Here is a 27,178-nt window from a genome sequence, read left to right on the forward strand (position 1 = left end):
ATCTATCTATCTATCTATCTATCTATCTATCTATCTATCTATCTATCTATCTATCTATCTATCTATCTATCTATCTATCTATCTATCTATCTATCTATCTATCTATCTATATATCTATCTATCTATCTATCTATCTATCTATCTATCTATCTTTGTGCTCATTTTCTTGTTCTCCAGCTGACTTGTGAAGTCTCATCTTTCAGAATTCCTCCATCTTTCTTCCTTCCTTTCTTTTCTTTCTTCTTTCTTTCTTTCTTTCTTTCTTTCTTTCTTTCTTTTTCTTCTTTCTTTCTTTCTTTCTTTCTTTCTTTCTTTCATGAAAAAAGAGCTGAGGTGGTTTTTTCGGACAGTTATGCAGCCACTTAGGAGAATGTTGTTGGACTCGTTCTGCTCACAGACGATACTTGTGAGGCATTCGTGTCACCTCGGTGTTTCTTTCTTCATTACATGTATTTACATGTGCACACACACGCACACACATATATATGTGTATATGTATATATATATATGTAGAGAGAGAGAGAGAGAGGACACGTTCCTGTGGATTCAGACTGGTTGCGTGAGTTTCAAAGACAACCGGAAGTTGCTCCTGTGTGAGATCAGGGCGTGGATGCCCACGAGGATCCTCTGCAATGGTTTGGAGAGTTGTCCTGTCCACGTGGACACAAGAAGACAATTTTGTCTTCAGGACTGGGACAGCACATGGGTATTTGGGGGGTTCTATGTGCTCAGGGCCTTTTAAAGAAACATGGTTGGGTTGTTCTCTGCTCAGAACATTGAAGGATTTCACTGATGAACCAGACTTAAATCCCTGGAACAGATCAAAATCAATCCTGATCTTTAAGACTGAGAGAAAAAGTTTACTGAATTTTCTTAAGAAGATGAAGAAAGAATAAGTTGTCATGACTGGAGCTAACGTGCACGTCAGCATAGAATCAAGCCATTTCAGATCGCCACGAAAGACGCACGAGCAAGTGTGACATGATCATCTTGTGTCCTTTCCTCTCTAGAATTCCACCCTGGAAAATGCCATCAGCACACTGGTCAACCAGTTCCACTCAGCTTCAGCCGACAATGGTGCCACGCTGAAGAAGGATGAGTTCAGAAGTCTTCTGTCTTCTCAGTTGCCTAATCTGGCCAAGGTAATGGACCTGGTAACCTGGAAATGTCCTGGAATAGAAGCCCCACCCAATTCTTTTATCGGCCTGCCTTTGTGTTATTCATAGTTAAATGTGGGATAGTTGTGTTGTAACTACACTGGATTGTTCTGGAAAAGAGACTTTAATCTCAACCAGAGTCTGACTGCTTAACTGAAGGACCCAGACGAAGGCGATTACAACCCAACTGCTGTAAAGGGTCAATAAAAACATCGTTCTGGAATCTCATAAATTCACAGTTTCTTCTCAAGTCAACACGAACGGCGTATCAGATGTGAGCACAGAGTTATGTTAGCATTCGTGGACGATATCAGCTAATTTAGAATTTGGTGTGTAGCAATAAATAAGTACGAACCACCTGGAGACGAACTGGAGAAAAGAAGCTGAGAAATCTGCCACAAACTGCCTTTCAGAAAAAGGCTCATCGATGTGATGCTGCAAACTCAACTTTATCACCATCTCCAGGGTAGAATACCAGCAGGGAGGAGGCCAAAGGTCAAACCTAGAAGCTCGTGCTTCTGTGGTGGGGGGGGTGTTCCCTGTATGGAACAGGAACACGATTCATCTCTCCCCTTATCAGTGCTTCATCAGCTCTTCATGACGAAAATCACAACTGTTGTGGAGAACATCAATACATATCGAGGAATATTTGTTTGTAGTTCTTTTCTTATGACAGAGAATTGTGTCTTTGTGTTGTCAGGGGTTTGGAACAGACCAAGGCTTCGGTGAAATCCTGCGCAAGATGGGTGTCGGTGATGGTGAAGGCATTTCTTTCAAGCATTTCTGGAATTTAATCCAGTCCTTGGCCTCCTCACAGTACGGCACTTTGAGCAGCCAGATGGGTTCATCATGCAACTGCATTCTCCTGTGAAGAGAAAGAAATGGAAGAGACGCATATCTTTGTCCTCCTGAGGGCTTACGACATGCAGATAGTGCAACTTTTTTACCATTAACCTTTGAAATGATAAAACCACTGACAGGTTTGCTCTTCTTGCTCATCGCACTTGATCTTCTTAAATTGATCCCTAAATTTAACACCATCACATTGTCTCAGATCACATCTTTCCAATCTTGGGGGGGGGTACTAATTTTGGCTCTTAAATATATATATATATATATATTATAACTTACATCCACAATATTGCATCACGTTTTGCATAGCTTTTCAAATTAAAAATAAAATGTCTAATTCGACAAGAGAAATACACTTTTTCTGTTTGATGCCATTTTGAGTTCCTGTTGGCTAAAAAAACAGCAGAAATGACGACATGTCGTTTGTATTTTGCCCATTATTTTGACAGTAGTGATGCTTGTCGCTGTCACACATGTTTTTTGTGTGTTTGTGTTTTATATTGAACTGTACTCCTACTCTGGCACCTTTAAAAGCACGTAATAAAGAAGAATCACCTGGATTTCACATGTTTCTTTTTCTAAATTTAACTGAGAAAATGATGACGAAGACAATGAGCAGGGGTGGGGGAGGCTACAGGCTTCTGGACATCAGCAACCCTCTCCATTATCCTGGAGCCGATGGGACGCAGGAGCTGATGTATGATCACAGCTTGTGAACAGCTTGTTGAGGCAATGATGGAAATATTACAGTCGGTCCGGTTCAAACAAACATCTGGGTCTTCTGCAACTTCCTTGGTCCACTTCCCTTTTTTAAGTTCACACCACAGGTAAAGAATTTCTGTCTGTATGGAGAAAATCAGGTGCAGCACAGCTGACCGCTGGCTCCCAGAGGCCACAATGGAGGGGTACAGGGACCCGTTTGGAAGACCGAAGGACACACTGTGACTCCTGCACAATACAGGAATATTTTTAGACTGAAGGAGGGAAATTCATGTGTTTTCAGCTGACCAGGAGGCTTCATAGGAGGAGGTGCTGCCTTCACGGTCACATAAAACACCAGCCATCTTTCAATTCATGTCCATTCATCTTTATTTATTGTTAATTTACTGTTACAGTCAATATTTTCTCCAGCTGCTCTACAGGATCCCAGGTCTGACCCCCAATAAGCAACAGTGGCAGGAAAACCTCCCCTTTAACAGGAAGAAACCTTGAGCTGGACCAGGCTCATGTGGGGGGACCCTCCTGCTGATGGATGGCTGGGTAGAGGGGGAGGACAGGTAGAGGAGAGAATAGGCATAGGGTCGGTGGGGTCAGAGGTCGGCAGGTCAGAGTACGGCTATGAAGGTGGCGATAGCTCTTTCACAGCCACGTCATCAAAAGGAACAGAAACGACAAAAGAAAAACATTCCATATTCCATAAAACAGTGAGCCCATAATGGAAAAGAACTATAGAAAGAACTGCTACAGGTAGGTGTCTAGTTGGCATTTGATTGATTCATCAGATTGATTGATTGATTCCCACATTGATTCATCAGTGCTAATCGGAACATTTCTTTTTCTCAATGTATTTTATTTGTGCATTATTTCTTTAGTGAGCCTCTTGAGATCAAATCTCTTTTCGGAGGGAGGTCTAGGTGAGATAACAGCCCATAATATAAATAAGAGAGGAAGAACAGAGCATAACAAGACAGAGAGACAAACCTGAGAAAAGAGAAAATGACAATTCAAGAGAATAGACCCGACAGAGCCGCCATCTAGCGGCGAGAAGGCATATGGCAGATATACGTTTAGCCAGGTGTTACATGAAGTCCAAACTCGATAAAAAAGAGTAATAAAAAATCATTTCAATCTTAATAAAGATTCATCTTTAAGTGTCATATCTGGGGGAACAACATGGCAGTGAAAGAGGTGTCCAACTCTGTAGGAGTCTTTCATCCGATGGAAAAAACGAGATAAGAAAGAAGGTCCAAGATTTCCTCTTCTGAGTAGAGTTCATATTATCAGTGCTTCATTTCTTATAATTCAGACAGTAATCGAACCGTGTGGAGGGAGCAGTAGGTCCCTAAATCAAGGCAAGATGTTTTGGATCTATGATAATGATGATGAGGATGAGGATGATGATGATGATGATGATGCGCCTCCTGTCCCGTCCGCAGTGGGCGGAGGTTCGGGAAAGTCACCGCTGCAGTGCTGCAGACCTGCAGCGAACCTGCCGCAGTCTCCACTCTGACCGAACATCGAGCTCAACCGGGCCGGACCGACCGCAGGTAGGTCCCGATGTTCTCTGCTTTTCCTCAGAACAGCACAGGCACAGAATGTGGACGCGCATGCAAATCGACTATTATCGATCTATGGGACAAACTCCCCATCGGAATTCTGCAAAATCAAGAGTGTATTATTGATGATTGAGTAATAGCTGCTGACTTAACCAGACAGGACATTTGGGAATGCGGAGTCGAAGAAGTGCGCGAACAACATATGGAAATATAAAACAAATTAAAGATGTAAAATAGATGAATAGTACCATAAATATTGACCCTAAAGATGTTAAATCTCAGATCTCATTAAATAAAACATAAACCTTCCCTCCTGTGACTCAGGAATTCTTGATGCACACACACACACACACACACACACACAAATAGACAGTTTCTTTTCTTCGTTTACACGTGCAAACGTGCCTGTGTCCTTAGGATGGCTGCCGAAGACAAAGACCTCACGGAGCCTGCAGCCAGGAGCCTCTCCCCTGGCCAGCTGCAGTCTCTCTTCAAAATGGAGCCCAAAACTCTGGGGGTGAGCCAAGAACAGATGAGTCAGCAGTCAGGGGCCCGCCTGCTTCCAGCATTCACACAGCCAGCATCATCTCCCGGTTCAGGAGAAGAACGTCAAAGTGAGATGATGCAGCAGTCCAAATGGGACTCGGCACTTCAATTGAAGCTCCTCCCTCAGATTCAATATTAACGACAACTTCAGATGTACATTCAATCAATATACATTAGTATCCATGAATAGGGCAGGCATGTGTAACTGTTGTCCTTAGCATGTAGGCCTAAAACTGATGATGCTGTTAGCTTCTCCAGGGAGGATGGAGCATGGCCTCTGGTGACCTTGTAGGTCAAGAGAAGTAGTTTACATCTATTCTGGATTAAATGGGCAGCCAATAAGGAGCAACCGGCACAGGAGTCATGTGATTAATTCCTGCCTGCAATTACAGAAGTTGTCAAACCAAAAACTTGTTTGGTTGACACTTGTAGTCACTTCTGCCATCTTTTGAGTTCTTCTTGTGCTTTTATTTATTAGAGTTTTGATCTTTTGTGGTTTGTACTACTTGTTCCTAGTGTGCACTGGTAAAGTCCATGATGGAGACCTCTCATCTTCTGTTGCAGCCTGTTGTGGCTGTTTTACTGAATGTGTTGTATTGCGACAGTCAGGCTCATTTCTAGTGGTTCCTGGTAGAGAAAATTCGGGTGCAAGTCAGAATATGTGTGGACATGAGCAGCTTGGTGGAGGTCTGAGCCCTGCCAGTGGTTTTCTGGCTAGTTTCTTTTGTCTGCAGCTGTTCTGGGGCTGAGTCTTGTGACTATTTACTATATACCATATACTCAAGGTGGGAGGGCTCCTGGATGATGTGGTTTGCTAACCTACATGTTAAATGTTCATATACTGAAGAAAGTAGTCCTATGAACCAATTTGATCTTAACTTTATCTCCTTTTTCTTTCAGGCAATCCAAATCATCATTGCTGCTTTGATTCTTTGTCTCAGTGCCTCTGTCCTCCAGATCCACGAGGTCCACTTTACAGGAGATGTGGCCCTTTTCCTCGTCGTTGTCATACAGGTCAATTAGACAGGAATAATACATACACAGTAATAATCGTATTGAAATGATATAACTAAAATGTAATCTAACCCCCCCAGGTGACTTTATCTGGTTCAGTGCTGGTCCACTGTGGAAGAAAACCTTCTCTGTTTTGGGTGAGTTAACCTCACATATCCCTGTCTTGTCTAGCAGATCTCATGTCCGCTGTTATTGTTAGGGTTAGATGACAAACAATGCTATTCATTAGTTTTGAAAAATGTGCATAACCAAGAGATTAGCAGTTTCTAGAGGGGTGTGGAGTTTGGCCAAGGCTAGGAAATGAGTAGCCTTTGTAAATCAGCCCACAACCACCTTCCCCTTAGACACAGAAACACACACGGAAACGCTTCGTTTTTACCAAAAATAAAGCTCTGTGTCTCTGTCCTTCCTTGCTTAAATGGCTTCCTGCTTTCTTACACTTGTGCACAACAGGTCAAATGTATGCTGGTGCTGCACCTCATCAGTGCTGCATTTGCCACTGCTGCCCTGGGTCTGATGTCCAAACACCTCCCCTATCGCCAGGATTCGTACCACTGTGAACATTGCCGCAGGCTGGAGCTGCACGCAGTGGTATTTTGGTTTGAATTCACATGGCTAATATCTGAAGTGTGCTTATTGGATTATATTTTAACAAGATGAATTGGTTAATTATTCAAAAATGAATCTTTACAACCAAATGTTTGTGGTAAAAGTGACATTTGGTTTCCTTTTTAAACGCAAGTCTTGTCTGGTGCAAGACTGAAACAATGTTTTTGCAAGACAGAAAGACTGTTGTTATGATTATAGTTGCACTGAATCCCAAAACTCCCTCTTGCCACTGTGCAGAGTTGATCATTTCTATACTTTCATATGTATATTTTGTCATTTTAGGTGTTACTGGTTGTAGCGTAACCTGATATCCATATAAATACCACCCTGTCTGGTTACATATGCTTACGGTCGTTGTACAATCATCAAAATAACCTTATAAAAAGGCATTCAAATCTCAATTAGTAAAGGACACCTTCCAAATAATGGACACACCAAAGAAGTTTGCATTTGCATTATTTAATCTATTGACTTAAAACAAGCAAAAAGAAAATGACTGCTCAAAAGTATGTGAACCCTTCATTTTGTAGCTCGCAGCTCCTCCTTTTCCAACAATTGATTTAAACGTCCTCTGTAACCACTAATTTGTCTGCTACGCCTGATTAGGGCATTCCTGCCCACTCCTGCTTGCAGAACTCAGCCAGTTGAGAGCATTTGCAGGAACATCTGACATGTACCAGCCTCTTCAGGTCTGTCCACGTTCGTTCAGGTCTGGACTTGGACTGTGCCAGCCCAGAGTACGACTCCTCTTTCTCTGAAGCCGTTGTAGTGGTCATATTGCCCAGACGGATGGGCTGTTACTACCCTCATCTCCTCAGATATCGCGATTCCTCTGGGCATTGCTAATCTAAGGAAGAGCTGGTCTGGTTGTGGTTGGCTCCAACACTTTTTAATTGGTGCAGGCTGAATCCTTTCCCAGGGAGGTCACATTGGTCTCAGTATAGGACTAAGGAAGCGTCCAACTGTGTTTCACCTGAGTCTATTAACTGCCCGGTTTAACCAGAGCAGCTGGGGGTTCATTAACAAACATTAAATCATTTCACGAACCTTTTCAGGTACAAGCACAATGCAGCTACTTAACGTCCATCTCATATTTCAGACGAGTAAACCTCAAAAAGGTTCACATACTTTCAAGCAGTTGACGCAACACTGTGATTTATGAGAAATGAGAGTCCTTTCTTTTGTTTTTACTATCCACTGCAGCAACATTGTTTCAGGAAATGCACCGGGCTGATCGAGCAAAAGTGTAAAGTAAGTGATGTGTATGTGAAGTAATGTGCCTGTTTACTGCTGCTCGTCTTCACTTCAGTTATTTCTTAGGATGAAATTTGGTTTTTATGACATTTCACCCTGTGCTTTGTGTGCACTTTTCCCACCAGCTGTTGATCGATGGGATTCTGGGCACTTTAGTGATTTTTCTGGTTCTGGAGCTGCTGATCTGTATCACGGCCATGTTGTTTGGACTCAGCGTCTTAGCTGCTGGTGGAAACCAGGTGAGCAATTCTTCAACCAGTTAGTGGCAGAAATGGGCAGGTGGGGCCTGACGCCAGTCCTATAACCCCCACTCTTTGTATTTTTGTGAGCATTATAATACTGACCAATTATCAAATAGTATACTGTAATTGTCAAATATTTAAAAGGAAAATGTACCATGGATTAGGTGTGAACCCAAAAATACACCCACAGATGACCAGAGACTGATGCCTGCTCACAGCTAATCACACCTGGCTGGACCGCCATGGTCCTCATTTCATGCTGTTTGGGTTTTTGTACACTAAAAAAAAAGCCAGATCCCACTCCCAGAGCTCGAAAAGTCTCATTAGCCACCAGTCAAACTATCACTAGACTAGTTTGGACCTCAGTAACCCCAGTGAAGTAGGAAATGAAGAAATTGGAGAGATTTTTAAAAATGAACATATGGAAATTACACAGCTGTAACTGAGACACCCAGTCTTGTATTGTTAAAAAATTATTTTTATTGCTCTATTTAATGATATCTGAAGCCTGTGTTTCCAGACCATAGTAACAGGAGCCGCAGGCATAATCAACATATGGCGGGATCAAAACACCTGCCAGGGTCAGAATGGTTTTTCCTCCTGGAATATTGATACTCTGAAGCCTGGCCAACCCCTGACGTGTGGTGGTCTAATACACAGCTCGTATAACTGACTGAGTCTCTTTTAGGTTATTTTAATAGTAATATTTTACAGGAAACACTTCTGGTAATATTACAGGAGAAATGGTCAAAGAATGTGGATGGTTCCATTGACCTGGTCTCTAAGACAACATTATAGCCAAATGATGTGTGTGTGTGTGTGTGTGTGTGTGTGTGTGTGTGTGTGTGTGTGTGTGTGTGTGTGTGTGTGTGGTGTGTGTGTGTGTGTTTTCCTGCAGGCTTCCAGTCAGAGCCCAGCCTACCCACAGACTCGCCCCCCACCTGTTCCTGCCGTGCCGACAGTCCAAACTGCTCCCAGACCAGCTCAGGTGGGCCTGTAGCGAACTCAGTGATGCAGTTAAGAATGTTTTTGGCCTTTGGTGACATGATGTGGACTCTGAAAGATTGTTCCACGGCCATATGTCCATAAATGTGACCACACATTCTAAAAGTTATTTTTCTCTGGGGTTTATCTCCAGGAATGGTATGGTCCAGTTAACGCCATCCTTGTGCGATGTCCATCACAATTTCAGCCGATAGGTAGTTGTGGAGCAGCTAGAAGATGTAGTTAGGGGGGTTATTTACCAGTTACTGGTCAGTATTAATACTGCTGTCTGTATTAGAGGACCAATAGTGGTGATTATTGCCTGGAATTGTGATTATTGCCTGTCTCTGTCCCCTGGACAGAACTTCCCCCCTGGTCTCACAGCTGTGAGGCTGCGCTCCATCCCATGTGTGCACATTTAATGTTTGCTTCCTGTCAGAACCAGCGTTCTGATCCATTCTTTTCCCAGTTGCTCAAGTGGACTGGACCCTTCTGCCTATGTCTCTCAGTGTTTGGAGGGTTTTTCTGTCAAGTATCATTTTAGAAAAATGTATTTTTCTAAACGTTGAGCTAAAGAGGACCTCGACCAGCAATATGCTGTTTAAATGTCATTGTGCTACAAAAGCCCCTTTACTCTCTTTTGCACAGGTAGCGGTTGTTGTCACTGAACCCATGTCAGAAGTGGTAGAGGACATCTCCACCCCCCCCTCCGAACCTGTGGAAGCACCTGAAAGTGGAATCAGCCAAGCCTAAACAAAAACACAGATTTAAAAAAAACCCTTCAGATCAATTCTGACTGTTGTGAACTAGTTATCGCACCTTTAGCTGTGTGGATTATGGATTGAATGGGTAAATGCATAACAAACGAAACGATTCGGTAGAAAATATGGAAATGTTTAAACAAGGTTTTCGTTCAGACAAAAGATGTAGATGTGTTCTTTCACTTCTGGAATGTCACTTTATCCTTGTTGGTTCTGATTCACCTGCAGCACAATTACAAACTGGATTTATTTTATTACAAAGTTGTCTTTTTAATATTCACTTATTCTTCCATTATTCATGTAAATAAAGTTAATATTACAGTTTTTGGCTATCTAAGTGAACAAAATTAAAACAAATTTAAATTAGTAACATAACCCGAAACACTAGAGGAAGTGATAAAGTTTGAACTTTAATTTAAAAAAGTAATAATCAACGAGCCTGAAGTGGAGAAAAGGCCTAAAGAGGACAGAAAAGACGTTTTCCCACTAAACAGACGAAAGGACCAGAGGCTGGTGAGCAGGACGCAGCAGCTGTAAGGACCCTTGGTTGGTGACGGTCACCATCCACCATAAACAACCCCGAGTGGCGGCTGAAGACTCAGCACAGCAACAGCCTAACAAGTGTTCAGCTGTGCTGCGTAGACACGGATTCTACCTGCTGGTTGATTGTGTCAGCCACCCCAACGGTATCCATCAGTCTGACTGGATGAGGTCGAGCTTTGTCTTCTAGAGAAGGAACCCAGAGGGACATTTTTAGTGAGTTTCATCATCAAATCTTCATCACCGTCTGAGGACTGTGTTGCAGAACACGACCTCACACGCTCGCCACAGCACGCGATGCCCAGCTTATTACTGGCTTATATATTATTATGAGATATTCCCGTCCAAGGATGTGTGCAGGTAAGGATTCCCAAGGGTCTATCAAAGAATTTGAGACATCTATGACAAGCAGGAAGCACCAGACAACTGGCCAGTCAACATCGGTAATGGTGAGGACCTTTCCCAGCTTCCTCTTCCAATATGCTGAGTATGAAACAACAGCTCACTCCAGCATTGTCTTTCCCCTGGATTCACTGAAGGACTGGACACATGAGCTACCTCCTCTTGGCCCATGTGAGGAGCCAACCTACTTTAGATGACCCTGCCTCTCTGGTTGAGGCTAGACACACCCAAGAATCACCTCAGGTGATGTTCCCAGTACTTATCTGACTCACATTTGCTGGTTCATTGATCCATTTTACAGTGGCTACAAACTGTTATGTTTTCAAAACGACTCAATAAGTTCTAAAATGTAAATTTCATAGCTGTTTTTAGTCATTTCCTCTTAGGTGGGACATTGTCTCACTCGCCTGGCTTCTCTCATTCAAGCCAGTTTACAATCATATTTTGGTTGATCCGCTCAAAAAAAAGAAGTATAATGAGTATAAATAAACAGACTATTTTGTCGTGATTTGGTGAAAGTCTTGGAAAAGTGTGATGATATTTCCAGTAGGACAGAAAGAGCTGGTTCAACATGGTTGGACAATGGAGGACGCAGGGGACACCAGTGTTGCAGCTGGTGAGGTGGAGACGCTCAAGGAGGGCTGAGCGAGCGTATAGCTATTAACATAACGTTCATACGGTACTAAGAGGACTCTGTGCATCCCAGGCTGGTAGCATTGACATAAATGACGGTGTCCTGCATAGAGCCCAAAATCTGCCGCCAAATCTCTTCTCAAGAGGAAGCTGAGCCGGTCAGACCTCGTGACCTCATCAGTGCACCGCCATTATCGATAAAGGTGTGCAGCAACACATTTGATTTATATGGACAACGCAGGACGCCTTTCCTATTGCACCCGCGCTGAGCATCGATCCAGCCCCTGCTGGCCAAAGGATGGTACTGCACATATGGTGTCAGTCACCTGCTTCCATGGTGAAATAAATAAATGGTTGAGGCTACACAAAGGACTCTCCTCTCCTCTCCTCTCCTCTCCTCTCCTCTCCTCTCCTCTCCTCTCCTCTCTTCTTCCCTCCTCTCCTCTCCTCTCCTCTCTCCTCTCCTCTCCTCTCCTCTCCTCTCCTCTCCTCCTCCCTCTCCTCTCCTCCTCTCCTCTCCTCCTCTCCTCCTCTCCTCTTCCCTCCCCTCCTCTCCTCCCCTCTCCTCTCCTCCTCTCCTCTCTCCTCTCCTCTCCTCTCCTCCTCTCCTCTCCTCTCCTCTCCTCTCCTCTCCTCTCCTCCTCCTCTCCTCTCCTCCTCCTCTCCTCCCCCTCCTCTCCTCCTCCCTCTCCTCTCCCCTCTCCTCTCCTCCTCTCCTCTCCTTTCCTCCTCTCCTCTCCTCTCTCCTCCTCCTCTCCTCTCCTCTCCTCTCCTCTCCTCTCCCCTCCCCTCCCCCCCTCTCCTCTCCTCCTCTCCTCCTCCTCTCTCCTCTCCTCCCCCTCCTCTCCTCTCCTCTCCTCCTCCCTCTCCTCTCTCCTCTCTCCTCTCCTCTCCTCTCCTCTCCTCTCCTCCCCTCTCCCCTCCCCTCCTCTCCCTCCTCTCCCCTCCCCTCCTCTCCTCCTCTCCTCCTCTCCTCTTCCCTCCCCTCCTCTCCTCCTCCTCTCTCCTCTCCTCTCCTCCTCCCTCTCCTCTCCTCTTCCTCTCCTCTCCTCTCCTCTCCTCTCCTCCTCTCCTCTCCTCTCCTCCTCTCCTCTCCTCTCCTCTCCTCTCCTCTCCTCTCCTATCTTAGCCCACCATACTAAGCTTTAGCTGTGACTTAAGTGAACACTGGGGCCCTCGCCGTTAGGCGGCGGTGTTTCCTCTAATGAAAAAGCAACAATAAACGAAGAAGAAAGGCCACAGCATCGCCTGACGTGTGGAAGATACAATCTGTCTACTCTGCTTCACATCAAGAGGCTTTTGCGACGTTTTATCAAGAATATAATTTCATATTTAAAACAGCAGGATGCCGAAAAAAAACACCGACGAAGTGGAGTGGGTGGATAACGAGGTCGCCCCGTCATCTGGTAGGATATTCCTGTTTTGAGACCTGGTTAGAGTTAGGGTCATAATAATAGAGAAAGGTCGTGTTAATATTTATACTGAAGAGTAATAATTCCTAATTAGTTCTTTCGTTTTTGTCTTTTTTCTAACCCTACCCTGTTTTCTATCCGTACTATTTTTACATCAGAGTGCGTTCCACAAAGTGATACACTGGCTAAAACATACAACATTAACCGCTTGTAATATTACTACTGTGGTGTTACAATATTGTGTTTAGGTCAACTGACTTATTACTAGTTCATTATAAGCACGCTAATACTTGTGAAACTTTGCTGGATTTTATGGGACGCAGAAGCGTGCGAAAATCAGGCTGAGGCCGATTGATCTTTTAAGGGTGTCCTTTTAGAGAGAAACGTCAGGAAATATCAGATTGTTCTGTTGAGATCATTTGTTTGTCGGTGAATTCGCTTCAGAATTTCACGTTAAACGTTCTTTGGCGCATGGTAAAGTATGTCCAGCTCTTCTTCTGTGCGCCTGTTGTCAACAATGTAGTAGTGAAGTACCGCCATCTACAGGTGAGGAGGGGGTACTGGGACTCTTTGCTGGTGTACTGAATGATACAATAATTGGTACAAAAGTATTTGTTGGTAATAAAAGCCTCCTGTATGGCGCAGCTAGTCACATGTGGTTCTTGGGTGGTATTTTGGATCTGTCAGGTCAGGTAATTGTCTGGACCATTCATTTTCCAGTCCAGCTGGGTTTCCTTGGCTGTGTGTTAGGGATCCTTGTTTTGCTCAAATGTCCAGCCTCATCATCTTCTTGGTAGATGGAGGTGCCGTTTGGGTTCACCAGTGAGTGTCTAATTCCAGGTCTGGTAACGGAATGCTCTTAGCTCCACAGTCCTGCTATCTTGGTGGTAATTGGAAAATGAAAGATCTCAAATCTAGACTTCAGGTGCACATTGATGGACCACATATGAGCATGAAACCAGTTGTCAATACAGATTTGGCAAGCCTGTGTTACCCACAAAGTTGTTGTTTTTTAATGTATACAGGGAATATTGGCGTACAGACCCTGGATCTCAATAAATTAAATATTTTGTTGGAATCTGATCTGAACTGAACTCTTTAGTTATTGTGACTTATTGGGAACAGAACCTGAGGTGCAGCTCCAGTGGTGGGGCAGCTGTTTACTTCAGTGTTGTTACCCTGCTTTCAGCCGCCGCCTGCTCTTCCTCCTCTCCCCCTCTTCCGCCTGCTCTTCCTCTTCATTATCTTCCTACTTTTCCTCCTCCACCTTCCCCCATTCTTCCTCATCTCCCTCCTCTTCCTCATCTTCGTCCTTTTCCTCTTTCTCCCCCCTCTTCCCACCTATTCCTCTGCTTCCTCATCCTATTCCTCCTCTTCATCCTCTTCCCCTATTTGTCCTCATAATCTTCCTCCTTGTCATATCTTCAGTGTTCCTCCTCTTCATCGTCCTCCTCCTCCTCACCCCTCTCCTCTGTGGGTGGCTCACTGCTTCATTGTGTAGACATGTTTTTTAGTATCACGGTTGGCGTCTCCTGTGTGAGCTGGTTGATCACAGTAATAACCACAGTGGGAATTGTTCAAAGGGTGCTTATGTGTGCCTGTGTTAAGTGATGAATTACCCATAAATGTTGATGTGAAACTTTGAATTCTTTTTCTTTTGTGTCAGACAAGTGGGCCATTTGAAACATACCTGGCATGTTTTGACGGCTTACCTGATGATCACCGATCCAGATATATGGGTCAACTTTAATTTAAAAAAAATGGGTCAACCTGAAAAGGCTTTGTACAGTATTTACCTAACAGATGTATATCGCCACCTAGTGTTGAAGCGAAGGAAACCTTCCGCCCTTCTCTGTCGCATGTAAACTGGGACAAGTTTGTTGTCTAATTTTGAGAGTAGCTGCAGTAGGTTGCACGTGTGACAGTGTCCATCAGCTGATACACAGGTGTCAGTACCCGCGAGCCTCGAAACCCGTCTGGCGTTTCAAACAGGTTACCTACCTGTCTGACACAGAAGAAACAAATATTATTGGAATGTTCTGCTTTCTTTCTTCCCAACAGAAAAAATGGTGAAAAAGGGGAAGAAAGATAAAAAGGGCAAAAAAAGTGTGAGTAGTTACAATAGTACGTTTGAATATTTTGCCAGCTAATAATCTTGTGATCAAATGCCTTTATTGTTCCATGATGGGATTTCACTGTGGGAATGTGTGTTTCCAGTTCTTCGAAGAACTTGCCACAGAGACGGACCCCGTAAAGCCAACTGAGGTGAAAGAGCCACAAGGAAAACAGGTAATCTACTTTCTGACGGCTTTGAAGCGACTGGAGGCTCATTTTCCATCACCTCTTTGAGCTTCAGAAGAATATGTGCTTAAAACTTACATTACAAAATTTAAACAGCAAAATGCTGTCAGTTGCAACGAATAATAAGTGGAAATTGTGTGTGTGTGTGTTTGTGTGTGTGTGTGTGTGCCCGTGCTCTCATCCACTCCTGGAAGACTCAGGGTGGTGGCTTAATATTCTTATTTTCCCACATCAGAAAAAGAAGAAAGAGCGACGGAAAGGGAAGAACGAAGACGCTGATGAGGATGAGGATGACGAAGACCACATGCTGAGACTCAAAAAGCTTTCATTGCAAGCAAGTGATGAGGAAGATGAGTCAGGTGGGACATTCAGGGTTTACACTCAGTTTCTTCTCAAAACTCTTGTCTCAGTGATGAATTTGATGTTTTCCCACAGTGGCCATCCCCAACAAAGGAAGCAAGAAAAAGGTGTGGAGCGCTTTGCTGCCTCCTTCGGGTGCTTTCCTGCCTCACATTTGTAAAACGTGTCCGTCTTTCAGGTTCAAAACAAGTTTGCGGCACTCATCCAGAACCAGAGTGACGGGGAGGAGGATGCAGACCTGCCAGAGCCAAAGGTGTGGTGGCGAGAGGAGATGATCGATCAGGATCAGAGAGATCAGGATCTGCTCAAACACTGATGCCTGTCACCAACATCTGGAAGGAGTCACATCCACTGTTTTTGCTTGTGTGTCTTGCTTTTACAGGAGGACAAAAAGGATGTGAAAAAGGGTGCTCATAAGTCCAAAAAGCCATCGGTAGGCCTGTTTCCCTCCACTATATTTCCTTAAAATGCAGGTTGGCAGCAGACATAATTTTACTGATGACAAGGGAGTAGAAGAAGGTTAAATTTGGATGTTTACCCTGCAGTTAAATCAATTTATTTTTAAGAAATCAGTAAAAAGTGAAGCTGAATTGGTCTCTAAGGAGAATTCCTCTCTAAGGTGATAATATCAGGGCCAAGATCTGCAAGTGTGTGAACATATTTAAATGTATTTATTTCAGCTCTGTCCACTGAAATGTTTGTGTTCTATTAGCTGAATAAACTTTCCTTTTTTCTTTGATAGAAAGAAAAATCTGAGGCCGTACAGAGTGACGAAGATCAGAAAGATGATGATGATGATGGTGATATCATGATGGTCTGCATTTTCCTTCATAAACAGGACTCCTCTTTCTTTTTTCTGAATGATTTTGTGACCTTCTCTTTCTTTCTGACTGAAACGAACAGAGCGCTGAGGATGCTATTGCTGAACAAGCCAAGAAGGAGGAAGAAGATCCATTTCATAACCTCAGCAAAAAGGAAAAGAAGAAGAAAAAGAAACAGGTAAATGCTCTAGAAAAATGAGGAGTGCAGCAGACTTCACACACGAGGATTGTTTAAATCTTAAGAGATATTTTTATTGATAAAAAAAATCAGGCTTTAACAGTTTTGATGGCGCGGTTTTGATGGCGTAGCACATACGTAAAGATTCTGTCCCCCCGCCCATCTGGAATCTGCACCTCCGAACCAGAAACCTCGTGTGACCTAATAAAAAGGAAGAAGAAAATGGCAAAAAAAAACCACCAGGCAACATGGGAGAGGACAGGTTTGGGACTGTTTTTAAAGTCAGTGTTGTTCTTGCCTTCTGAGCCTCCTGACTGGCTCCATTCGGTTGCTCCTCACAGTTGAGTCCTGACTCGTGAAGACTGTTGGTGGTTAATTAAAAATAAAAAGTACGAGCTGATTACCCAGATAAATTCACTCTTAACACAACTGGGAGCACAGGATGCCGTCGGTGGTCTGGAGGGGGAAGATGGGGACAATAAGAGCCTGATTACCGGTGTGAGTCCCGCGCATGAGGAGGGTTTTAAACAGACATTTTAGCTCAGAGAGCGGGGTGTCCCCGTGGTCCAAAGGTTGTTAGTTCATTTCTATCCAGTTCCAGTCCATCTGGAACATCAAACAGGGTAGAGAAACTGTAAAATATGCAAATCTTGACAGTCAAGTCAAGTAAATGATTGGTTATTCCTGATGAGCATGTGGCACCCCTGTGTTAAAGCTTCTGGGGGCACCAGAGAAATCCAGTCCATGTCCCCTTCACCTTTGCCAGCAGTAGGGCCTGAAAGCCGTGGCAACATCGTGGCTGTGGCCCCTCAGCTTCTGTTCAGGGGCACAACGGGTCCCATTATCCTGGAGCCCATTGTCCTCTCCTAACCCTCCCTCACAATACCGCTAGCTAGCAACTTTCAGGTGGCTGTTGGAGGGACACTCTGTGTGCTGTTGTGGTGTGATGACGTGGACTCGGGACATTTCAGACCCAAATCGCGTCACTTCCTTTCTTCGATCTCTGGGAAATGCAAAGGTTCAGGAAGAAATGATGCAGACAGATTCTCCAGAAGAAGAGGAACCTGCTCCCAAATGCTGCTGTTCTGGGTGGAGTCGGAGGATGCTGTGGATCGGTGCCCACTGTTGCTCGTGTCTCTTTCCTCACAGATGGAGTATGAGCGGCAGCTCGCCAGCGTTCGTGCTCAGAATGCTCTGGAAGGAGATTTCTCCATTTCTCAAGCCGAGTTATCCTCCCGACAGGCCATGTTGGAGAATGCCTCCGATATTAAGGTACACATCCCAGGATGCTGTTTACGTCAACATTTGATGAATCTGATAAATGCAGAACTCAGATAAATCTGTAGGTTTCTGGAGTCAGGTCAATGCACCCTCAACAGTCTAATTCTAGAAAATGAAGTGATGTCATGAAAGCTCAGCATTTTAGATTTGACCCACCTTTAGCATGATAATGCATTCGTCATTGTAAAGTAAGTTACATTTGTGTTTTTTAGCTGGAAAGATTCAGCATATCTGCTCATGGCAAGGAGCTTTTTGTCAATGCTGACCTTCTGATTGTCGCAGGAAGAAGATACGGTTTAGTTGGACCTAACGGGTATGTTTTAACCAATAAGATGAAAGTTTCGTTAATTAATAAATGCATGTGTGAGTGATGGGGAGTTTTTGGAGACTACTGGGATTAATGATCATATCCCCACATACACTCACTGGCCACTTTATGAGGGCACCATATGGAAACATCCCTCAGAGTTTCTGCTCCATGTTGACGTGAGAGCATCACTCAGGTGCTGCACATCTGAGGAGAGTCTCCTGTTCCACCACATCCCAGAGCTGCTCTACTGGACAGATCTGGGGACTGTGAAGGCCCCTGGAGGACAGTCAGCGCACCCTCATGGTCCAGAAACCAGTTTGAGATAATCTGATCTTGGTGACGGGGTGCAGCATCCTGCTGGAAGTAGCCATCAGGAGATGGTCCAATGTGGTCCTACAGAGATGGAGATGGCCAGCAACAACACTCAGGAAGGCTGCAGTGTGTCAATGATGCTCAGCTGCTACTGAGGGGCCCAAAACGGGCCAAGGCGATGCTCCCCCAGCATTGCACCAGAACAGGATGGATCCATGCTGTTGCATTGTTTACACCATTTTCTGAGCCAATCATCTCATCTTCTCCAATGTGATGCTGGTTTGAACTTCAGCAGGTTGTTTTGACCACATCTACGAGCCTAAATGAGTTGAATTGCAACTATGTATCTGATTAGCTCTTTGTGTTACCATGAAACTGAACAGGTGAGATGATGAAGCAGCTGGGGGGGTATTCAAAGGGCTCATTTAAGAACTGTGGAGTGATAAATGTGGGTCTCCATCTTGACTAATGATGCAGCCAAAGAGACTAATAAATATCATCCATTTCCTCTGATATAACTGACAACCCCATCTGACCTTAAAGGTGAAAGTGGACCGAAAGCTTTCAGCCTGATCTGCTCGCTGGTGCTCGAGATCTTTGGCACCATTACTGTAACCACTGAGGCCTCATTAGAGACCCAGCTGAGTCAATCTCCTCATCCTGGGTTTGCATTAGGGTCATCAGCCTGTCTTTGCACTCATAGATTAATAAAGTAATATATTGTGCCCCTGTTCTTTGTACTGTTGGTTGTGTTTTCAGCAAAGGAAAGACAACATTACTGAAACACATAGCCAACAGAGCCCTGAGCATCCCCCCCAACATCGATGTTCTCCTGTGTGAGCAGGGTGAGTGAGCTCTGAAGGCATTTCTCTGCCTATGCTCTGGTCACACGCTGCCTCTGACGAGTGCATGTGTCTGTTAGAGGTGGTTGCTGATGACACCCCAGCTGTGCAGGCTGTTCTGAAGGCAGACACACGCCGGCTGAAGCTTCTGGAGGACGAGAGACGGCTCCAGGCCCGTCTAGACAGAGGAGAGGACAATGTTTCTGAGGAGCTGGAGAAGGTGCGTATCTTGGTGTTCTTGAAGTAATTCCTGGGACTCAAACCTTTCCAGTTTTTATTACCGTCTCAAAAAAAGAAGCACATCCGGCACAATCCGGTCAGGTCGGCTTGTCCCATAGAAACAGACGACCAGTTTTTCACAGGTAGACTGCAGCCATGTTCTCACACACAGCATCAGCTTGATCGGCCATTTATGGCGACAAAACTAACATTGGTTTCATTCTTCTCTGGAAAAAGGGTCCAATTTATTTCAAGAACACCTCTAAAAATAACAAGATTCACCCAAAGTCAACAATATACCGCTGCGAAACAGTGCTGTACAGGATAGAATTCTATACATGTTGGCCACTTATGGTTCACCCTGGCTCTGGAAATAGCTCTTTGTTTCTATTTTCAAGGTTTATGAAGAGCTGGCAGCAATTGGAGCTGCAGCTGCTGAGGCAAAAGCAAGAAGGATCTTAGCTGGTCTATCTTTTACCCCTGAGATGCAGAACCGACCCACTAAAAGGTTCTCTGGAGGCTGGAGAATGAGGGTCTCTCTCGCCAGGTACAAAAAGAATATTCCACCAATGATTTTGGCCTGACACGTGCACATCTTTTCATTAAAGCTTGTCTTTTATATCCACAGAGCCTTGTTTATGGAACCCACTTTACTCATGCTGGATGAACCAACCAACCACTTGGACCTGAATGCTGTGATCTGGCTCAACAAGTACGACCCATCTTTATCCGACTTTAGAAACGAGCTCTTAGGATTGGGCTGCAATGTGATTGGGATGTGAAGTGCCCATCAATAGGAACACAATCATGTCATTCTCCTCGCTGTGGAATTAGGATGATGGTCATTTGGTAATATAACAGCTGTGGTGGTAAAATTAACAAGATATCACTGCTGGACATCACGTCTGACAGCTGCGTTTCTCTACAATAGACCGCCTCCCTCCCGGTAGCCATGGAAACACTGTTTCCACATATAGTGTGTCCCACTAGCCTCTGTGCCTCTCAGGTGTCATCAGGAGGATCCCTGTGAGGTCCCTCACTGATATCTTCTCCTCGGTTGCGTTCGGCCTGATAGTCACACACATATTTGTGCACGCTAGTGTTCGCGTTTAGCCACTGGAACTCATTTGACTGTATCTGGCTGACCTCTGTAAGCATAGTAGAAGACTGCCCAGTCTAATCTACCTCATTTGCTTCTTTTCCACCTTTGAATTGGTTTACTTGATCCACCCATTCATCTTCATCTGTGAAAAGTAGAGAGGAACTCAAACCAGAACCCCTCCATCCCCTGACTCTACCCAGAAATCCTAAAAAAATAAACAGAACCTGTGACAGAAGTCGGCCCTGCTGGAGTCCAGCATGCAACGGGAACAGGTCTGACATCTGCCAGCGATGCGGACCAAGCTCCTGCTCCGGAACAGCACTTAGCAGAGGGATGTGGTCAGATGCCTCCTCCAAGTCCTCAAAAGACATGTGGGCTGGTTCTGCGAACCACTAGAAAGCAGATTAATGGTTAAATGGGGAGAAATCCAGGGGGTTTCTGATTCCTCCTGATCTGGATCTGTTAAAGATCATGACGCTGTTTACGTCCGAGTAATCTGAACCCACCTCAAAGTTGTGATCTGCTGCTTGTTGCTTTTCCTGGTGATGCTACATAGTGAGGAGCAGAATACACATTTCATTTGCAAAGTGAGGACATTTGGTCTGATACAAATGTGTATCTCATATTGCAGCTTCTGATATGCATCTTAGATTGAGAATGAGCCACGTCACAGCTGCTTGTCTCCTCTCCTCCTCCTCCTCTCAGCTACCTTCAAGGCTGGAAGAAGACGTTGCTCATAGTTTCTCATGACCAAAGCTTCCTGGATGAAGTGTGTACTGACATCATCCATTTGGACAACCAGAAGCTGTACTATTACAGGGGAAACTACTGTAAGTACTTTTCAGGTGGACACGGTTCCTCTGCCATTAGAATGGACCAGTGTTTTCAGGATTTCTTTTTAATGTTGTCTAATCTATAATCTAAACAAACAGGCGACGTTGCATTTACTCTCTTTCACATTTGTTTCTTTGTTTGAAGTGACGTTCAAGAAGATGTATGTTCAGAAGCAAAAAGAAATGCAGAAACAATATGACAAGCAGGAGAAAAAGCTTAAAGACCTGAAGGCTGGTGGCAAGTCCACAAAACAGGCTGTGAGATTCACACACACACACACACACAGACACACACAAACGTTTCTATTTTGTCTTAAAACATATCCTGACTCTCCCAGTTCTGACTGAACACTGCTGGGGGTTGGGCTGCAGTTTGCAGATGATACTGGGAACACTGGCCACAGATTTCAGCTCTTTATATGGTTGTTTCCCTCTATAGGAAACGGAGAGTAAAATATGCAACTTGGGGAAAAGAATGTGGGCAAATTCAAAACACACACATTCAATGATTTAACCCTTGTGTGAATCAAATATTTACTTGTGTGTGTTGACATGGCAACATAATTTGTTTCCATTCAGGAGAAGCAAACTAAGGATATTCTAACCAGAAAGCAGCAGAAGGGGAAGAAAAAAGGCCAGGAGGAGGAAAGCCAGAATGCCCAGGAGCTGCTGAAGAGGCCAAGAGAGTACACTGTCAAGTTTACCTTTCCCAACCCACCTCCACTCTCGCCGCCCGTACTGGGCCTCCACAGTAAGAAGCTACAGGTCTTAGAGCCACAGATACATGTGCAAACCTCATTGGTTGGGTTAAAGAAACAGTATTGAGGATATGTCCTGACCACGACATCCCTATTCTGATCTCAGTCCATTTTGGCTATGTTGGTCATTATTCTCATCACAGCCATCGATTGAGCCCTATTTCACCTGTTGTCATGGTTCAAAAGTGCTTTGGCTTTTACGGCAGCAGTTGTCGAGTAAAACCATGACAAGTTTGTTTCTGCCTATGCTTCCTGTCCAGGTGTTGACTTTGACTACGACAGGCAGAAGCCTCTTTTCAAAAATGTGGACTTTGGCATCGATATGGAGTCTAGAAGTGAGTGTGTCCCTTTAAAATTCCATCATCAGCACCTGAAGTAAACAGGGGGCCCTAACTGAGCAGCGTTTGAGGGCCCCTTGTTTCAGACTTCAGCAGACAATGGTTCATCTTTGCAGTGTTTATTAGCATGATTGACTAGCATGCTAACGTAACCATTTCCCAAGTTCTGTTGTTTCATACCCTCTCACTGGATTTTTCTGTGATAATAATAATAATGGTGATGATGATGAAGAGCGAAACAGAAATAATGTAGCACCTGCCACAAATCGTGCAGCAGTCCCACTTTGTCTCTGTCCTCTAGTTTGCATAGTTGGACCAAATGGAGTTGGCAAGAGCACCTTACTGCTGCTGCTGACTGGGAAATTAAATCCTGTGAGTGTGAAGAGATTTCAAAAGAACATTAACGCCTCCTGATGTTTCTTTTATTGACTGGATCTTTCTTTTTAGACCAAAGGAGAGATGCGAAAAAATCACCGTCTGGTGAGTAGCACGCAAATGTTGCTTGGGGGATAAATCCAGACCAGTGGGAGGAGTCAAGGCTGGGGGGGGGGGGGGGGGGGTGCTCTATGCATTTGGAGTGCAGCACAAGAGAGAGTTGCTTTACTAAAGGCAGCAGCTCGAAAGATTGAGCAGCATCAAGCATCAGCTGACCTCCAGACGGTTTGTTCCAGATGTGGCTCAGTGGTTCAGCACATCTGCCATCAGTGGTCTGCTGAGTTTTCCCTGGAATAAGCTGCTCTTGGAGCAGAGTCGGTGTCTGGAAATCAATCGTCTCAACTCTTAACGACTTTTATTGTGTCTCTGGTCCTGCTCTGCCTGCAGAAAGTGGGTTTCTTCAACCAACAGTATGCTGATCAGTTGAATATGGACGAGACGGCTACCGAGTACCTGATGAGGAACTTCAACCTACCTTACCAGGACAGCCGCAAGTGCCTGGGACGGTTTGGCCTGGAGAGCCACGCCCACACCATTCAGATCTCCAAACTCTCTGGTAGGAGTCATCGGATATATGAAAGGAAAATTTGACTCCATGCGTCCATTTTTGTGTCTTCCCCTTGCAGAAAAGAGCCAGTGAAGCCCCCTCCCCCCACATCTACCTCCTACATGTGGACCAGACTCTAACATGCTCTGGTGTCTGTTTGATACAGGTGGTCAGAAGGCCAGAGTGGTTTTTGCTGAGTTGTCCTGTCGCCAGCCTGATGTGCTCATCTTGGTAAGACCTCGTGCCGGCTGCTCCTCACTTCTGGACACGCTTATTTTAACACCCGCATGCTTATTTCTGACAGGATGAACCGACCAACAATCTGGATATTGAGTCCATTGATGCTTTATCTCAAGCCATCAACGACTACAAGGGAGGTAAGAGGACGACAACATTTAAACACAGCAGTGGTCTGTGGGAAAGGCTACGTAACAGCAACTCTCAGAATGGATTCAAACATGGAGGAAGGGGGGGCGATGTTTGTTACGCTGATGAGGCGGTACTAGACCTGAACGGGCCAACACAGCAGGTCCTCAAAGCGGGTCGAAGGTTCACCTTTCAATGACCCAGCACATGTCCAGAAACACTGGCTGCAACCCCAACAAACCTCTGGAGGGACCCGAAAACATCTGACCGATGATGAAAGAGCAAAGGCAGCCTTGTTACGGGGGGGTTTGGAAGGAGCGGCCTCAGACCATCTGGAGGAGCTCCTAGGAGACGGAGCAGAACCGGGGTTCCTGTCAGAGTAACAGCCCAGCAAAGAGGAACGGTAGCAGAGCCGCACAAAATGTCCTCAGCGGGCCTCTCGTGCAGAAGTGGGGCCTGGGCTCACTGCTGTGACTGAGTGACCACCTGTTCCCCAGACCTGAGTCCATTTGAGCACCTCTGGGACATCGATGTCCTGATCCTGGTCTGACAGCAGGTCTGTTGGACTAGACAGCGTAAACTGTGTATACAAGCACACACTGCTGAGCCAGATCAGCAGGTAATCCAGAGTTGTCATCATGTGATCTCACCTAACCTGCAGCTGGATCCTGATTCGTCCTCCACAGGTTAACCATTTGGGTTTCCACTTGTCTACCCTCTGTGATTGGAGTCTTTCCTTTCTTCTTTTTGAGCAGAATGGAAAAGTGGGGGAAATGTTTGACGTGTCAACACAAGAAACAAGAAGCATTTGAATGGAAATGATGTATTTTCCTGAGAGATGGTAGCAGGTGTCCATCTGCACCTCCAAAGTCAGATCAGGCAGCTCAGGAAGGTGGAGCAAATGACTCCAAAGGAGGAACATGTATCTGTCTAGCGTTGCCATGGCAGCAAACTCCACATGTCAGAGGGAAGCGTCTGACTGCTTTTGCTTTCCTTGCAGCTGTGATCATCGTTAGCCACGATGCCCGGCTCATCACGGAGACTCAGTGCCAGCTGTGGGTGGTGGAGGACAAAACCATCAACCAAATAGATGGAAATTTCGATGATTATAAGCGGGAAGTGCTGGAGGCCCTGGGGGAGACCATGGTCAACAAGGTGAACCCATGATCAGAGCTACAGCCGGGACACATCACTGGCTCATGGCGTTCCCTCGCTTCACTATTCTCTGGATCGGAACGAGGCCTGCTTCAACACATTTCTGGACCATTAAATCTAAGTTTTGAGCTGAGCAATAGGTGTTGGTGTGTTCATAATATAAATGAAGGTGGAGTAAATCATATGGAAGCATTTGGATATCCTGTGTTTTATTGTTCAGTTTTGGTTTTCATACATCAATGACATGGAAATGAGGTTAACAAGGAAGTCGTGTCAAACAACTGGACACCACGCGATGATTCGCGCAGCCTCATCTCTTTAAGTAAGCTTTATATGTCTTCTTTACTTTGGCCACTTCCGCTTCATCAGGGATTATTTCACCATACCAGGAATAGTAGGGAGAAGCTGGAGGCTGGAGAGAAGCTGTCAACCCTACTGCATCATGGGAATTGGAGTAGTCCTCTCCAGAAAATTCCACAAATGGGATGTGAAATAGCAGCAAACCTAAGAGGACAAAAGTGTCACAAAAAAGGAGATATGAGTTGTTTTAAGATGGATATTTCCTGAAGCTGGGTCTTTATGTGTGTGATGGGTTATTTCATGGTGAGCTAGACACTAAAGTGACTGAGTAGCGTATCTATTAACCCAGTCTGACACATGGGGGTAGTTTTGTGACCTAAAGCCGTTCTCTCCAATGTCCAAATCCTGATCCTTACTGTCTGTGAAGCTGCATTTTAGACTACTATTGGAAATATACCAATATTAAAACAAAGAAAGGGGAAATTCACTGGTTCAGCATTTGCTCTAAGACTAGAAAAACCAAATGCTACACCAGAGCCAGTTTGATATTAAAATATTTCTTACCATGATTCCGTGCTGTAGAAATTGCCTCCGTTAGCTTCTTCTGCTGCTTCATGCACACACCTGTCAAAAGCAGAACGATCAGAACCAAAGCCATAGACTATTCCACAGAGAAGCATTCAGTTTTGATGAGCTGCTAACTACTTACCGGTTCGAGTGGGATCATAAACTATGCCAGATTGTGGACTAATGAACTGTTGCAACAACTTCACATTCTACAAAAAAAGGATCAGCATAAATAAGTATATGCATACACTCTGTATAGGAAAGGACAGTTATCACATATATGAGATTAATTCTCCCCAAGGATGACTGGGCATTTCATATGCCCTTTAATAAATGTTCCATAAGATGATTATGATTCCATAAATAAATCTTTAATATCTGCATTCACCTGATGCACACACCTTACCTGATGATGGATAACTATGTTCCGATCCCGACAAATTGGACAGGGATTCCCACATATCTTGTCCCCTCTCTGCAAAACATAATAAATTGAGTTGCTGTGAGATTAGCCGCAGGTAAAACACAGCAAATTGTGCTGAGATCATTTACGATGCATGTCTTGCGTGTCTTCTGTGGAGGAATTCCTCCTTTGTGATTCCTCCTGTAGCTTGTCCATACTGGCATGGCTCCATATCGCTCAATGTACTCTGTCCACGGATAGAAAAGAATGGAATAAATATAACTTTCAACTTTACAGCGATAATACAATATCATTGGCGTACCTTCACTGGTTAAATAATCCCAGGGTCTGTCCTTATAGGGCGACAAAACCTCAGCTCCACCTTCATCCTGGACTGATGCAGCGTTGTCAGAACCTTTATTGGGAGGAATAATTGGAGCCCAACGTGGACATCCTGTGTGCAGCCTCTGTGGACCTAACTGGAGGGAAGAATGGCTTCATTACTGCGCTGTTACCAAGTATTAAAGGAGATCTTCTGATCTTTCTAGACTGGCCGGGGTCCAGCTGTAACATGCTGTGAACATCGCAACTCTAACATAGCCAGCGTACACTGCAACAAAATATAACAAATTAGTTACCAGATAACTCTGTGGTGGCTTTAAAACAGAATTAGCCAAACGAACGATGAGACCCAGACGGCTTTTAATGGAGGCAGCCATTTCTATTTCTCTTCTTCTGCTTTTTCTGCTATTTCTTCTTCGGTTTTTCTTCTTCTTTAGTTTAGTTGACGGTGTAATAGCGCCCCCACATGGGCAGTTCGGTGGATAACATCTCATAACCCCTTTCCGACTGGTGTGGTTTGAGTAATCCCTAGCTGCACAAACACTTCCTATTTTTGTATTTATTTGTGTTCTAAAATATATATATTTAAATCTTACAAAAGCATATCGTTTTTATTAAGGAAACAATCGCATTATAACAATGGTAGTTTAAATCATTAAACGGACATAACACATAACGTTTCATGACACTTTTCCTTTCGTTATTCCACGACTATATCAAATATTT

At 44.5% G+C, this 27,178-nt stretch overlaps 3 protein-coding genes across 5 annotated transcripts; 2 read left to right on the forward strand and 1 right to left on the reverse strand.

Annotated features, from left to right (window-relative positions):
- The first annotated feature begins 4,117 nt into the window (after nt 1-4,117).
- Nucleotides 4,118-10,019, forward strand: LOC130518404 (uncharacterized). 2 transcript variants are annotated; one of them, XM_057020963.1, is made up of 9 exons: nt 4,118-4,276; nt 4,703-4,802; nt 5,732-5,845; nt 5,926-5,982; nt 6,299-6,436; nt 7,658-7,705; nt 7,834-7,947; nt 8,849-8,938; nt 9,583-10,019. In XM_057020963.1, the coding sequence occupies exons 2-9, from the start codon at nt 4,704-4,706 to the stop codon at nt 9,685-9,687; spliced, it is 765 nt and encodes a 254-aa protein (XP_056876943.1). In that variant the 5' UTR covers nt 4,118-4,276; nt 4,703; the 3' UTR covers nt 9,688-10,019. The 2 variants fall into 2 exon arrangements, with proteins under 2 accessions (XP_056876943.1, XP_056876944.1); XM_057020964.1 differs by lacking the exon at nt 7,658-7,705.
- A 2,462-nt stretch (nt 10,020-12,481) lies between these two features.
- Nucleotides 12,482-25,032, forward strand: abcf1 (ATP-binding cassette, sub-family F (GCN20), member 1). Of its 2 annotated transcripts, none has more exons than XM_057020613.1 (25): nt 12,482-12,676; nt 14,744-14,790; nt 14,900-14,971; nt 15,219-15,342; nt 15,419-15,450; nt 15,522-15,596; nt 15,726-15,776; nt 16,086-16,157; nt 16,247-16,342; nt 17,492-17,614; nt 17,836-17,936; nt 19,005-19,090; nt 19,168-19,307; nt 19,705-19,853; nt 19,935-20,018; nt 21,114-21,238; nt 21,387-21,499; nt 21,821-21,992; nt 22,260-22,334; nt 22,639-22,709; nt 22,785-22,817; nt 23,160-23,328; nt 23,486-23,550; nt 23,624-23,696; nt 24,686-25,032. In XM_057020613.1, the coding sequence occupies exons 1-25, from the start codon at nt 12,616-12,618 to the stop codon at nt 24,850-24,852; spliced, it is 2,376 nt and encodes a 791-aa protein (XP_056876593.1). In that variant the 5' UTR covers nt 12,482-12,615; the 3' UTR covers nt 24,853-25,032. The 2 variants fall into 2 exon arrangements, with proteins under 2 accessions (XP_056876593.1, XP_056876594.1); XM_057020614.1 differs by lacking the exon at nt 24,686-25,032 and adding an exon at nt 23,991-24,133 and having other exon boundaries at nt 23,624-23,817.
- mrps18b (mitochondrial ribosomal protein S18B) lies at nt 25,033-26,899 on the reverse strand. The gene is made up of 7 exons (XM_057020615.1): nt 26,749-26,899; nt 26,433-26,589; nt 26,260-26,357; nt 26,114-26,182; nt 25,850-25,916; nt 25,705-25,764; nt 25,033-25,344 (listed from the first exon to the last, which is right to left on the reverse strand). The coding sequence occupies exons 1-7, from the start codon at nt 26,827-26,829 to the stop codon at nt 25,151-25,153; spliced, it is 726 nt and encodes a 241-aa protein (XP_056876595.1). The 5' UTR covers nt 26,830-26,899; the 3' UTR covers nt 25,033-25,150.
- Between the last annotated feature and the right edge of the window lie 279 nt (nt 26,900-27,178).

Source organism: Takifugu flavidus, chromosome 21 (genome assembly GCF_003711565.1).
Source record: "Takifugu flavidus isolate HTHZ2018 chromosome 21, ASM371156v2, whole genome shotgun sequence".
Lineage (NCBI taxonomy): Eukaryota > Metazoa > Chordata > Actinopteri > Tetraodontiformes > Tetraodontidae > Takifugu > Takifugu flavidus.